Source organism: Octopus bimaculoides, chromosome 11 (assembly GCF_046866305.1).
Source record: "Octopus bimaculoides isolate indiv1 chromosome 11, ASM4686630v1, whole genome shotgun sequence".
NCBI classification, from domain to species: domain Eukaryota; kingdom Metazoa; phylum Mollusca; class Cephalopoda; order Octopoda; family Octopodidae; genus Octopus; species Octopus bimaculoides.
The window spans coordinates 56,150,360-56,165,544 of NC_142938.1; the positions used below are offsets into that span (position 1 = coordinate 56,150,360).

Here is a 15,185-nt window from a genome sequence, read left to right on the forward strand (position 1 = left end):
GGCTGTAACATTAGTGAGGTGACATATATGAATATATACATATATATGTGTGTACATATATAATGCATATATATATGTATGTATGCATGTGTCCATGCATTTTTGTACTAAGTTATCGAGCATAAGTCATCACTTATGTCCATTTATGCACCATAACTTAGTGGTTCAGTAAAGAGAAATCAATAAAATAAATAAAAGCAGTAGAATGAAATATGTTTGGGAATCTATATATTCAACTAAATCTTTGTAGGCTGTACACCATCATGTTTGCAGTTAAAACAATAAGCAATAGAGCTATGACAGCTACAGGCACAGCTTTATTTATAAATATATATGTAGATGCAATTTCCATTATATAATTAAATCATATATTAATATTTAATTAATATCCATATTAATAATGTTCATATTGGTTTTTATTTTGATTTCTTTTGATTTTATTTAAATTCATTGGATTTCTTTAATGGTTATTTTCAATTTGTCCCTAATTTGGTTCTTGTACCTTATTTATAATAATATTCTACCCTAACTGTTATATCCCTAATGTGTATTTTTAATTGGGGTTTTCATCTGTACTTAAATGAGTTGTTTTTTCATAAAATTAATTATTTTCAATTCCAGGGATACAGAAATTCCTACAATTTGTGAAGTAAATTATTCTTTTGAAACTTCAAACTTGACTGCAAACCAATCAGTAGATCTGTTCATGTCCAATGAGAAGTCCCAGAGATTCATAGAATAGGGAACCAAAAGTTAAATTATTGTATCAGAAACCCTAATGAAGTTAGAATGATGGGATTAATGACAGAAGAAAAGATGATGATAGGAAATAAGATCATTGGAAATTTTAGCAAATCGTTTATTTTAAATATCAATATTGATTTCTGGTGCAATTGGAATCTTCAATTAGAAAAAATTTATTGACTGCAGTTCATTTCTGAAATTTAGTAGTAATTTGCTGATAAGCCAAAACCAAATAGTTTCAAGTCTTGCTTTAAGCTACTTCACTTCATATCACACTTTTGTTACTATATTTCTCTTAAAATACACTGCTTCTGCATTATTTTTTTTCGCTTTTTTGGGAAAATTTAAAATGTTTTAATTTCAATTTATAAAGTGGAAAATATAATTGCAAATACAAAGCAAAATATCTTTATATATATATATATATATATATATACATATACTCTTTTACTTATTTCAGTCAATTCACTGTAGCCATGCTGAAGCACCACTTTTCAGTTGAAGAAATTGACCCCCGGACTTATTCTTTGTAAGCCTGGTGCTTATTATATCAGTCTCTTCTGCCAAACCACTAAGTTATGGGGATGTAAACACAGCAACATCAGTTGTCAAGTAATGGTGGTGGATACAAACAGATACAAACACACACACATAAATATATACATACATCATCATCATCATTGTTTAACGTCCACTTTCCATGCTAGCATGGGTTGGATGATTTGACTGAGGACTGGTGAACCAGATGGCTACACCAGACTCCAATCTGATTTGGCAGAGTTTCTACAGCTGGATGCCTTTCCTAACGCCAACCACTCTGAGAGTGTAGTGGTTGCTTTTACATGCCACCGGCACGAAGGCCAGTCAGGCGGTACTGGCAACGTCCACGCTCAAAATTGTGTATTTTACATGCAACCTGCATGGGAGCCAGTCCAGCGGCACTGGCAACATATATATATATATATATATATATATATATATATATATATATATATATATATATATATATATGACAACTTTCTTTCAGTTTCTGTCTACCAAATCCACTCACAAGGCTTTGGTCAGCCCAAAGCTATAGAAGACACTTGCCCAAAGTGCCACACAGCAGATATATACAAAAAAATGTTTTGTGCTGTTAATCCACAAATTCTACTCAGAAATCACTTTTTATTACTGACAGAAATAATAATTACATATATAACATGAATGTATAAGATACATACATAATACAAAACCAAATTAAAATACTAATCCCAAACCAAAGAAAACACTGGTATTTGAATCATAAATTAACATGAAATTTTATTGGCAAGTTTTAATTTAGATCACTTTAAAAAAGATGTTGTGCCATAGAACCAGGGACAGTCTTAGGTGGGCTGGTATCAAAAGTGTTGAAGAGCTAAAGTTCTTGAGACAGGCATGAATGGTCCTACTTATTTCTCTTCTTCTATAAATCTGATATCATTTGCTTGTGTAAGAAATTAATATTTTTTCTTTATTGATGGAAACTGGACTATTGTAATAAACCTAGCAATATAACTTTTCCATACCAAATGTTTGTTTGATAAAATTTAGATTTTAAATAAATAATAATATAGAGAAGTTATATTTGAATGGTAATATAGAGAAGTTATATTTGAATGGTAATTTCTGTATCCTCCTATAAAGAAAAATCTGTTGTTTAATTCAAGATTTATGTTAATATATTAAAATTCATTTGTGTGGTTGTTTTATTTGACTACCTGCGTTCTTTTACCAAATAAATGTCGAGCGTTGCTCACCAACATGGAGAGTGCAGAACTGTTTTCACTAAAAGCATGGTGTTCTAAGCATGGTGTGTTTAACTTATCGTGGGCATTTTCTAACTTTTTATTCTGTTAGAAGGAACCGGAAGGAGACATCGAAACTTTCCTGAAGGCACTACTGGAAACAGTTGAAGGGGTGAGTCATTGTTAAATACATTGGTACTTTTCTTGTTGAAAGTGTATGGCTTGGTGGCTAGGAGTATTCAGCTCACAATCATAAGACCATGAGTTCAATACATGGTGACACGTTGTGTCCTTGAGCAAGACACTTTTTTTCATGTTGCTCCAGTCCACTCAACTGGCAAAATTGAGTAGTCATTTGTATTTCAAAAGGCCAGCCTTGTCACATTCTGTGTCATGCTGACTCTCCCTGTGAATTACATTAAGGGTACATGTGTTTGTGGAGTGCTCAGTCACTTGCGCATTAATTTCATGAGCAGGCCAGTTTTTTTGTGAGGGTGGAGTGTTAGCGCTTTTCTTACAAGCCTTCTAAACAATCTAGAATGCTTTATATTTACATAAGATGTTAAAGAAAAAGAAAAAAGGCTAAATTAATTAATAAACTTTAATGCATATTTGAGATCCCATAGTTTTGCTAAAATTTGTATCATCATCATCATCATCATAATTTTCCATTTACTTTGCCATGTTTGATGGGTTAGACAGTTCTCAGATACAATGATTTGCCATTTTTTGAGATTCTTTGCTATTTCCTCCAAGAGGTTTGACCTACTGAGATCAGCTTTCATCACTTCTCATGTCATCATGGATCTTTGTTTTCGACAAGATTATTCCTCTTGGATCACTTGGTACTTCTCAACCCAACTACCCCCTGCCATACCCTCCATAAACACCTACTCCTTTTGTTAGCATGCTCTCTTCTTTGCATAAAGCATAAAAGCATCAGAGACCACTCTTGCAGAGAGCAATTCAGCAGTAAACAGCAGCATAGGAGTATCAGCTTATTCTTCCTATTCCATTCTTCATCTTCATTTAACATTCACTTTTCCATGTTTGCATAGGTCAGACAGAATTCGTCTAAAAATTTTTTATGTCCAGATGCCCTTCTTGTTGCCAACAGATGCCCTTTACTTGTTGCTAAGCAAAGTAATATTTTCCCAAGATCAGACATGTTTTACCATGTAAGACAGGAAGCAATACTTCTAGTATGATAGTGACACTTGCTTATAACCATCACATGACATCTAGACAAGGATGCATGCACACACACACACACACACACGCACACAGACACAAACACACACAAACATAACACACACACACACACACACTCAATAGGCTTCTTTTAGTTTCCATCCACCAAATCCATTTGCATGGCTTTAGTCAGCCCAGAACTATATTAGAAAACGCTTGCCCAATGTACCACATTGTGGGACTGAGCCTGAGACCCCATGGTTAGAAGACAAGCTTCTTAACCACACAGCTACACCTGCACCTATTTTCATCTTCATATAAAATAGAGAATCAGGATAAAATCAGCTGATGTTTCTCTCCCTAACCTTCAAGTCATTCTCAACTCCAAGTGATAACTTAACACATATTTATTTCTATTCATTATCATCACATTTCATTTTAAACAGATCCCCTATATTTATTGACTTGTTTTGTGCCATTTGTTTCAAAAACTTGATTTTTTTATTTTGTTACAGGAGGTCGAACCAGAGCAATGGCAGAAATTACTCTTCCGAAAAATAGGAGACAGCAAGTTGAGCAGTAATATTGAGCTAAACAGTGAAAAGAGTATTGAAAGAATTGTATCAATGGCCAGAGTTATGTTTGGACTACATATGGTAAGAGATGACTATATGTGTTACAATTATTTCTCCATGCATAAAATATTGGGTCATCCCATAAATAATGCGTTTTTTTAGACTTCTTTTATTTTTCAAATTAAGATAAACCAAAGTTCTTTTTTAATCTAAAATATACTCTTCCATCTGTCTGGTTGACTTGCAAGCCCCTCTTCCAAAATTCATTTGTCCATGATGAAAAATACTTCTCCAGTGCTGCTCTGACCTTGTCTACAGAATTCATATTTTTTTCCGTTCAAATGATTTTGAGAACTGTGGAATAAATAATCAAATAAGGCAATGTCCAACGAATATGGTGGGTGGGGCATCGTTTCCCATTCAAACTGTTCCAGCCTTTGGAATGTCATCCTCACTGTATGTGGTCAAGCATTATCCTGATGGAAGAACACCTTTCATCTTGAAACCAAACAAGGTCATTTTTCTTCTAGTGCTGACTTAAGCCGCTCAAGCTGCTTGCAGTAGATCTTTCTTATCGTTTGGTTTGGGTTTAAAAGTTCAAAGTGGACTAAACCTTTCATATCCCACCGAACAGATAACAATACCTTATGTGGGTGAAAACCTTCTTTGGCCTGGGGTGCCAGTGTTTCTCCTTTCTCTACCCACTGTTTCAGCACTTGAGATTTTTATAGAGAACCTATTTTCTCATCACCACTCACTATTCAGTCCAAAAAAGGTTCATTCGTGAGACGTAACAGCAAAGAAGAGCACACATTTACTCTCTGCACGTGATTAGACTCAGAAAGTTTGTGAGCAACCCATTGACCCAATTTGCTAACATATTTGATGGCACACAGGTGTTGATGAATGGTTGAATGACCAAATCCAAACTTCTCAGCTAGTTCCACAACAGTTATGATGGGATTTTGTTCCACCAAGGTTTGTAGGACGTCCTTGTCAAGTTCTACAGATCTTCCAGGATGAGGCTTGTCTTCTAGGCTGTAGTTTCCGGCTCAGAATTTCTGGAACCACTGTTGACTTTGGTTTACACTTATTGTCCGATCCCCATATATTGCATTAATATTCCTTGCACTTTCTGTTGCTGTGTTGTCTTTATTGAACTCATAAAACAAAATATGCTGAATATGCTCCTTTGTCACTTCCATTATTGCTTTGAAAAGATAACTGTTAAAATTGAACTGCACTTTTCAAAACTTGCACTAAGAATAAGGCCAAGGTAAAATTACTACCTGCTTTTATAGCAAGTTGAGGCAGGTAGTTTATCCTGTCCCCTTCTGACTTTTAGTTCATGCAATTAAAAAAAAAAAACGCATTATTTATGGGATAACCCAATATATTGATATTAGCTTAACTATTATTTTTTTCTATGTAAATAGCAACCCTGAATTTCTTTTCTTTTTTCCGTAAATAATTATATTTTTCTAAATCACTCAATGTACAGTTGTGTACATTGATTACAATGGTTGTTTCATCACTACTTCAGAAAATACCATGAAGGCTAAGATTCACTAAAAAGGTGAAAATAAGACCAACATTTTATTGAACCATCTCTCATACATGTTGATAGTATCAGTTATTGAATCTTATTGGTTTCTTTTTTCTTTGCCACATAATTATTTCCAGTCAACTGTTTAACTCCTCCTTTATTAAATAAGTTAACACTAGCTGAAACAGTGGTAGTTATGCTTGTTTTAGCTATAAAATAAATTCCTTTTCTTTTCCTTTTAACCATTTTCACTTAATTCGAATCATAGTTTTTACAAGCATGTTTGTTTTGAAAATGAAGAGAATGTTAAAGAAATACATCTTTGTTCTATTTGAATTATAGATTATTTATTTACTATAACACTGAAGTGTAAATGGTAAGTTGGGGGTAGGATAATTTTGATAAACATCTGTGAGACTAATTGTGAGGAATAAAATAGATGCAGGTTACTCTTTACTCTTTTACTTGTTTCAGTCATTTGACTGTGGCCATGCTGGAGCACCAACTTTTGTCGAGCAAATCGACCCCAGGACTTATTCTTTGGAAGCCTAGTACTTATTCTATCAGTCTCTTTTGCCAAACCTCTAAGTTACGGGGATGTAAACATACCAGCATCGGTTGTCAAGCAATGTTGGGGGGGACAAACACAGACACACAAACACACACATATATATATATATATATATACACATATACATATATATGACGGGCTTCTTTCAGTTTCCATCTACCAAATCCACTCACAAGGCTTTGGTCAGCCCAGGGCTATAGTAGAAGACTCTTGCTCAAGGTACCACACAATGGGACTGAACCCGGAACCATATGGTTGGTAAGCAAGCTACTTACCACACAGCCACTCCTGCACGAAAAATGAAACTGTTAATTATTAGGCATTTATTTAATAATTGGTAACAACAGAAGAATTAAATCTCTAATGAGAAGACTATATTTAAAACCAGAGAACAACTATCAAATGCATTACTACATTTGATGGTGTATAAAACAATCTGAAAAAAATCACTCCAGATTTTATATTCAAAGTTGCTTTATATATTACAACCTAGCTTAATTGTTAAAGTACGAGTCAAGGTATGATGCTATATGATTTATAATATGATTTATAATAAACTAGCAGTATAACCCGACGTTGTCCGGGTGTGACTTATTACGCCATCTACGATAAATCTTGCTAGGTGAAAATCAACTAAAAAAGAAAGCCTTACAATGAAAAAACCCTTATGATGTAAATATGTTCATAATTCAAAAGACGAAATTAATAGGGAAAGTCTGAAGGCTGTTTTGTGTAACATTATTAAGTGTACGTAAATTTCATCCGTCTAATTGGCTATACAAATGCTTGTGCAAAACAACTTTTTGCGCTGCCTTGATTATACATAGCAGGGTAATTCCTTTTCGCAGGAGGTAGGGCGTCAATTTCTGATGAAGCAATTGCTGGCGATCTATTGCTACACAGTTCTGCCAGAATTCTATCAGATTGGGCAGTAGATGATGATGCACCGTTTTGCATTATGTTCAAAGCAGCTTCTGGCATGTGGTGAATTGCTGCAGTCTGTTGGTGTCTTTTTAAACGGGTTGCTTTGTTTCCCCCTTTGTTTGGAGGCATAATCTATATACATATTAAACAGAACAACAAAAGTTATAACAGATGGGAGGGTCGGTAGTTTTCACATTTCGGTGATTTTTCAGATTAACACCCGCACGATTACGTAACCCTAACCGTAAAACCGTAACCGTAAGACCAACCCTCATCGTAACCCTAACACCCTAGTGAAAATCGTGCGGGTGTTAATCTCAATAATAATAATAATGACCTCTGCAGATCAAACTCCCAACCCACAACTAAGTCTTAAGTGTATATATATATATATATGGGCAACACACACACGCATACACACTAAATAAAATGCGTTTTAAGAAAGATATTAAAAAAATTCAGTTTGTAAGGAATAAATGTTTGACTGTCGATCGTATTTGGAAGAGAATGACAGATATTTGTATGTATGAGTGTGTGAGTTAAAATTCCGCCGAAGTTGACTTTGCCTTTCATCCTTTTGGGGTCTAAAAAATAAGTACCAGTTGAACACAGGGGTCAATATAATCGACTATTCTCCACCTGCCCGAAGCCGCCGTTGTGGGAAAAATTTTAAATAATAATACTAATAAATAAATAATAATAATAACAATAATAATAATACTAATAATAATAATAATAATAATACTAATAATAATAATAATAATAATAATAATAATAATAATAATAATGACCTCTGCCGATCAAACTCCCAACCCACGACTAAGTCTTAAGTGTATATATATATACAGGCAACACACACACTAAATAAAAAAGATGTTAGTAAGTAAAAGTGTTTTAAAAAAGATTGTTAAATTTTCAGATTAACACCCGTACGATTTTCACTACAGTGTTAGGTTAGGGTTTGTTAGGGTTATGATGCGGGTGTTAATCTCAAGATTTGCGAAAAGATTTTGAAAAAAACTCACAGTTTGTATGGAATAAATGTTTGTTGATCGTATTTGAGAAAGACGTCTCGATGGTGAAGGACGGTGTTAGAAATGGAAAGTAAACTTACAATTCCCGCCAAATTGGAATGAGGTCATTGGTAACCATAGGTACATATATATGTGTGTATTTACGTATGATTGATAGTGTGTCTGTTTATTTGACTCTCACTCTCCTTCGTTTCTCTGTCGAAGAAAAAACTTCGATCGTTCGTAAAGGTTCATAAGAGAAAGTAGCAATTGAAACGATGTGTAAGAGGAATAGAAATAGTTAATTTTAGAGGGGCAAAGTAATTTTGTATGTAGTTTTAGTATCTGTCATTAGAGTATCGAAATGTGATTGTTTCAGTTTTGATCTTTTTGTATTTGTTGTTGGATTCATCGTAAATGTTCATAAGAGAAAGTAGGAGTTGAAAGGATTTGTATTAGAAAGAGGAAATTAGATTTTATTAGGGAGAAAATATTTACTGCTGTAGTTTTATGGATTTTATTCATTATTAGGACTTTTTGGAGTGAAAAAATGACGCAGTGACCTAACAAATTGTATTTAGGATATTAATTGCGATTGTTTAATCGAAGAAATTTGGAATTGTGTAAATGTATGAATTTTAAACATACACACACACACACAGTAAATTTGCCTTTTATAGTATAAATACTGAAGTAGATTTCTTTGACTAACTCTACAAAGTTGTGCTCCAGCATGGCTGCAATCCAATGACTGGAGCAAGTAAAAGAGTTAAGTAGTATTAAATTAGATCTATATTAAAAACAACTCAAACCTGTTTGATGGATGGTAACTAAATAGAATTGCTACATTTGCAGGTTGAACATCCATCTCTTGGACTTAAGGGTGCTTGGAGAAAAGTCATCTCATCACAAAGAAAACGTGCTGTGATGGCCTGTTTCCGTATGGTTCCACTTTATGGCTTACCAAGGTAAGAATTACAAATTTATCATTTCATATAGTTAAACATCAATAATTCTATAAATGCAATAAATGTTTTATTTTCTCAAGCCCTGTCTCTCCCCTCTCTCTTTCTCTCTCATTACCCTCTCTTTCTGTTCCTCTCTCTCTGTCCCTCTCTCTCTCTTGTCCCTATGTCTCCCTACCTACCTCCCATTCTTTCTCCCTACCTGTCCACCTCCTTCTCTTTCTTCCCTCCCCCTCTATATCTCTCTCACAGTCTCTCTCTCTCTCATTGTAAAACACATCTTCATTCTTATTGGTGTTTCTCCTACTTCACTAAACAAGGGAGTCTCTATGCAATTGTTCAACTTGCTAGAAATAGAAGCATTATCATAATCATCATCATCATTTAACGTCAGTTTTTCATGTTGTCATGAGTTGGACGGTTTGACAGGAACAAGCAAGGCAGAGAGCTGCACCAGGCTCTAGTTGTATGTTTTGGCATGGTTTCTATGGCTGGATGCCCTTCTTGACACCAACCACTCTACAGAGTGTACTGAGTGCATTTTACACGGCACTAACACAGATGCTTTATACAATGCACCAGCACAAGTGCTTTTTACACGGCATCAGAAACCAGTGGCACCAACACAGGTACCTTTTGCATGGCACCAAAAAAGAATACTTTGGACAATGTGATTTGCCAGGATGCACAATGCCTCAGCAAAACACGAGCCATTCATGGCTGGTGTGTCATTTCTCATAAGTTTGTTCCAGACAACGTCTTCAGTTGGTATTGATACATCGATTAGAAAGTATTTTTTTCTTGATGATCTCTGACAACTATATCTGGCCTATTGGTCTTAATTTCTCTATCTGTGTGTATTGACATATCCCATAGTATGGTTGCTTTCTCATTTTTCTCATTATTATTATTATTATTATTATTTTCATTTTTATTATTGTTAGACATCGAGCCATGAACCTATTTTTGAAGGCGTATCGTCTAACATGGCTTGCTACAGAAGAAGTCAGTAAAAATGTTCTTATCGAAGATCTAACTGTAAGTAATACTTTTACACACACACACACACATGTATGTTGTTTCATGTCAAATGAATAAGAAAGATATGTTCAATGTATGATGTAGAGGATATGCTAGTTTTATTGAAATTGACATAGTGTTTGTTTCATGAACTGAATTTCATGCCTCTGGAATTTGATTCAGGCCACTGTTTCCCGTGGAGATCACAGAGATATGAAGCTCAGGTCGTAAGATAAACTCTGTATCAGTTTCAATAACAAAAATTTATGTGTGCCTGTATGTATGCATATTTAGAGGGGAAAGAGAAATTGTTAAATTAATAATAATGATAATTACTACATTCTGCGTGTTTGTATTTTCTGTTTGGATATATGCATCTGATTTGTGGGGAAATGTATATATATTGTATGTGTATGTATGTGTGTGCACATTTGTGTGAGAGCTTGAACTTGCACTTATACACATCTCAGCTTCATAATAAAGCAATATTTAATCATGAATATAATGCTAAATTTGTATTTTTATTGCGTACCTTATTTTATTATACATGATTTGGGGTTTTTCTTTTTTAATTTTCAGATTGCTAAAGAGGAAGAAGAAGAAGTTGAGAAGAAAGAAGTAGAGGAAGACAAAAAACCAGATCCTCTCAATCAATTAATCATTGCATTATGTCGAGGCGCAACCAAAGAACAAAGTGATGGCCTTGAAGCTGACGAACTCTATATGGCTTATGCAGATATAATGAGTAAAGTAAGTGAAGTACTTTTTTATTTGCTGCGTAAAGATGCATGGCTAAGTGGTTAGGGTATTCAGTTCATGATTGTAGGGCCATAAGTTTGATTCCATGTGGCGTGTTGTGTCCTTGTGCAAGCCACTTTATTTAACATTGCTCTAGTCAACTCAGCTGACAAAAATTAGTAAGTACCTGTATTTCAAAGGGTCAGCCTTATCACATTCTGTGTTCCACACTATCTCCCTGAGAACTATGTGAAGGGTACACGTGTCTGTGGAGTGCTCAGCCACTTGCATGTTAATTTCATGAGCAGACTGTTCCATTGGTTGGATCAACTGGAACCTTCATCGTCGTAACTGAAGGAGTACCAGTTTAAGACCATATTTGATGGCATAAAAGGTGTGCTGGCATATTAAACACAACCCAGCCATTTAAAAAACAGGGTTTTTGTTTTTCATACTGAATATAGTTACACTGTGCAACACGATTTTTGTCCTTGGGTTGCAACTGTTATTTCCTGTTTGCTTACCCCTAGAAAGTATGAAAAATGGCTAATATTCAAACTTTGCTTTTGTTATGATATTTATTCAAACTCCAAAGAATCCCTCTCAACACATGGCTATGATGCTCCTCCACTATTCCTGCTCAAGATCAGAGATGCACATATTGTCAGCTACTAAGGGATATGCTCAAGTGGTTAAGGTCAAGCAAATCTGAGGTACTGAGTAGAATATTTGCTCTAATGCTATTTCTGCTTCAGCAACTCAATGCTGAATCTTGTCTGAAATATAATGGAAAATAGGTCAGTTTCAAACCATTGATACCCAGGTAACAAAAGCAAAGTTTGAAAGGACTAATAGACATTTCCTTTGATTTCTATATAGAAGCAAATAGGAGATAACACTTTCTGACCAAAGACCAAAAAATATATCAAAATTTTGTTACAGTGTTATTAGACATAACTTTCTACCAAAGATTTTTATTCATAAATATTTTACCAAAATATTTTTAACCATAATCATCATTGTGATTTAACATCCATCTTCCATGCTAGCATGAGTTGAATGGTTTGACAGAAACCAACAAGGCGATGAGCTGGCAGAAACGTTAGCATGCTGGGTGAAGTACTTAGCAGTATTTCGTCTGCCATTATGTTCTGAGTTCAAATTCCACTGAGGTCAACTTTACCTCTCATCCTTTTGGGGTCGATAAATTAAGTACCAGTTACGCACTGGGGTCGATGTAATCGACTTAATCCGTTTGTCTGTCTTTGTTTGTCCCCTCTATGTTTAGCCCCTTGTAGGCAATAAAGAAATAAGAAACCAACAATCTGATGGGAACACTATACCATTATCCCCAAAACATAAACATGATAGTTTTGATACCAATTAAAAATATAAACAAATAAATATATTAAATTATCCTGAATTATTTGATTATTGTAATAATGTAACATCTATGACTAATGTTATAATTCAAAACATTGTTTTTTGTAGAGTTGTCATGGTGAAGATGAAGATGATGATGATGATGGAGGGGATGATGCCACTACATCACTGCAGGTAATTATGTGTTTTACATATTACCATTTATTTCATAATTGATCAAATAAGTGAATTTGATTGCATATTGAAATTTAAAAAGAGAATTCTATTCTATGATAATTAGTACTTTAATCTAAAATATAACTGATGATTTGATATATATATGTAAGGGACGACCGTGCGAACTCAAAAAGGAGCAATGGTGACGAATGGAAAAAACAGAGGACTCCTTTTATTTAATCGTGTCACACGGTCGAACATACAATAGATATATATCAATGGATGATATACATGATATGTTATGCGACGATAACATAGATGACCAGTAATGAAAGACCACAACCGTATTAGATGAATAACAGAAATATTTATTGTAGCGTTAAAGATGTATGTCTGTGTGAGAGTGTGAATGCGACATATAATAACATAATCAAAGACAGGCCGTCATGCAAAGAAAAGTGTGTATGTGAGTGATACATGTGTGTATGAGTGTTTACAGCAGATAGAAAGAGAGTCAATAACACGTGAGCAATTATACCAGATCGTTAGTACACTATAGGAAAAGTTCTGTATGTGAAAGTGAGTTGGCTGAGTGTGGCAGAGCTTATCATTAGTTGTGTTTTGGCTTTGATGCCAGGGCCGTGATTCTTGTTATACAGATGTTCATCGCTGGCTGAGAATTTCTTGTCTGTTTAAGAACTCTTGTCTGTTTATTTACCGTGGTGAAGCTGAGTCACCTAACAGAATCGAAGAGAGAGAGAGATGTGCCGCGGAGGTTTGGTTTGGTGTACGTAGTAATTCGTGTTGACGCTGGTAGTGTAGAGGCTGTTTGGTATTAATCGTGTTGGTCATGATGATGATGCTGGATAGTAGTAGTAGACTCTTGTTGCTGATGTGGCGACGGCGGAGGTCATCGTGGCTGGACGAAGCTGCTGAAGTGGTCGCTGGCTGCTGCTGCTGTCGTGTGGTACACGGAACAGTTCTCAAAGAGAAACTGGACCGAGACAAATTTGTGGGGTATGAGTTGATCTATATATAGCGTTAAGAGGGCTCCAAATGCCTTCAGAATTTTACTCTATCACGTGACCTTATTAGGGGCCGTGATTGGTCAGTTTGCGTTCTGGCGGGAACGGTTCGAAGAAGTTGCCGATTCGAATAATGATCAGTCACGTGATGGACAAGGAATGGGTTCTCTACTACGCTCGCATTTATTTATATTTAAATGAGAAGATTGTATGTAATGGCGATAGTAGTTTGTATCTAATGGCGGGAGGTAGTTTCACCACATATATATATATATATATATATATATATATATATATATATATATATATATATATTTGTTTTGCAAGATTTTTGATGTGAAATCGTGTGTTGAAACAGATGTTGTTGTACTTGGGGATGGTCATATTGCCAGTTTAGCCAATAAAAACACACGCACTGTATATTTGGTGTTAATTTGCTTCAGCTTTATATTACACTAGCAGCAATACCCGGCTTTGCCCGGGTTAAAGAGAATAATGAAATCTAAAAACGCCGTCTAGACTACGCAACCCTCAACTGTTAGTAGCTACGATACCATATTTCTACATTAATAACTCTCCAATCCATGCCAGCATGGAACATAGACATTAAGTGGAATGCCAGTCTCTCATCTAGGAGGGCCTTGAAATCAATGTTACCAACTGGGGACTATGTTTGTCGTAGTGATAATAAAAAGACCCAAAGGAGGTCTGCAACGAAATAATTTTACTCAACACTTTGCAAGTGAATCAGTGGAGGCAAAGATGCGTCTCATTTACTTGACACTTTATGCACCACATTGCAGAAATCACAATGTAAGTATATCTGAAAGGGTAGTCCTACACTGTTGTACCGTTGAATTACAAATAATGCTCATCTGTTATGTTCGGGTTAAAATTTCATCAACATCAAAAATATATGAATTTTCATGGGAGTTATGGCCGTTATACATAGAATATAATTTCCAAATTTCATAAAGATCCGTTCAGTACTTTTGACGTAGTTTTGAATAAGAAAACAAATGACTAATGTGTGTGATGGGTGTATATATGTATAGATATCTGTATGCATGTATATATATGTATATATGTGTACATATTACATGTACATCTATATATATATACATCTACACATGTGTATACATATACATGTATGCATATAGATCTATATCTATATATATATATATATCTATGCATATACGTATACATGCATATACATATACATGTATATGTATACATATACATCTCTTTCTCTCTCTTTCTCTCTCTCTGAAAGTATCGAAATGTGATTGTTTCAGTTAGTGGAATAACGTGTACATATACATCTATATGTATACATATACATCTCTCTCTCTCTCTCTCTCTCTCTCTCTCTCTCTCTCTCTCTCTCTCTCTCTCTCTCTCTCTCTCTCTCTCTCTCTATCTATCTATCTCTTTCTCTCTTTCTCTCTCTCTCTCTGAAAGTATCTGACATTACAGTATCGAAATGTGATTGTTTCAGTTAGTAGAATAGTTTCATTTTTAAAGTGAAAGTATTTGACATGAGTGTTTTTCTTTCACTTTTGACA

The 15,185-nt window shown here is 34.8% G+C and overlaps 1 protein-coding gene across 50 annotated transcripts in view; it reads left to right on the plus strand.

Moving 5' to 3' along the window:
* The window catches only part of LOC106881762 (ryanodine receptor), a 385,182-nt gene that overhangs the window by 286,209 nt on the left and 83,788 nt on the right, over nt 1-15,185 (plus strand). For 30 of the 50 annotated variants that reach the window (XM_089360088.1, XM_014932251.3, XM_014932252.3 and 27 more), the window contains 6 exons: nt 2,626-2,685; nt 4,220-4,360; nt 9,189-9,301; nt 10,243-10,336; nt 10,898-11,068; nt 12,548-12,613. In XM_089360088.1, the coding sequence (XP_089216214.1) occupies nt 2,626-2,685; nt 4,220-4,360; nt 9,189-9,301; nt 10,243-10,336; nt 10,898-11,068; nt 12,548-12,613 (645 nt within the window). The remainder of the gene's footprint in view (nt 1-2,625; nt 2,686-4,219; nt 4,361-9,188; nt 9,302-10,242; nt 10,337-10,897; nt 11,069-12,547; nt 12,614-15,185) is intronic. The other 20 variants (XM_052971838.2, XM_089360090.1, XM_089360087.1 and 17 more) reach the window with 1 other exon arrangement.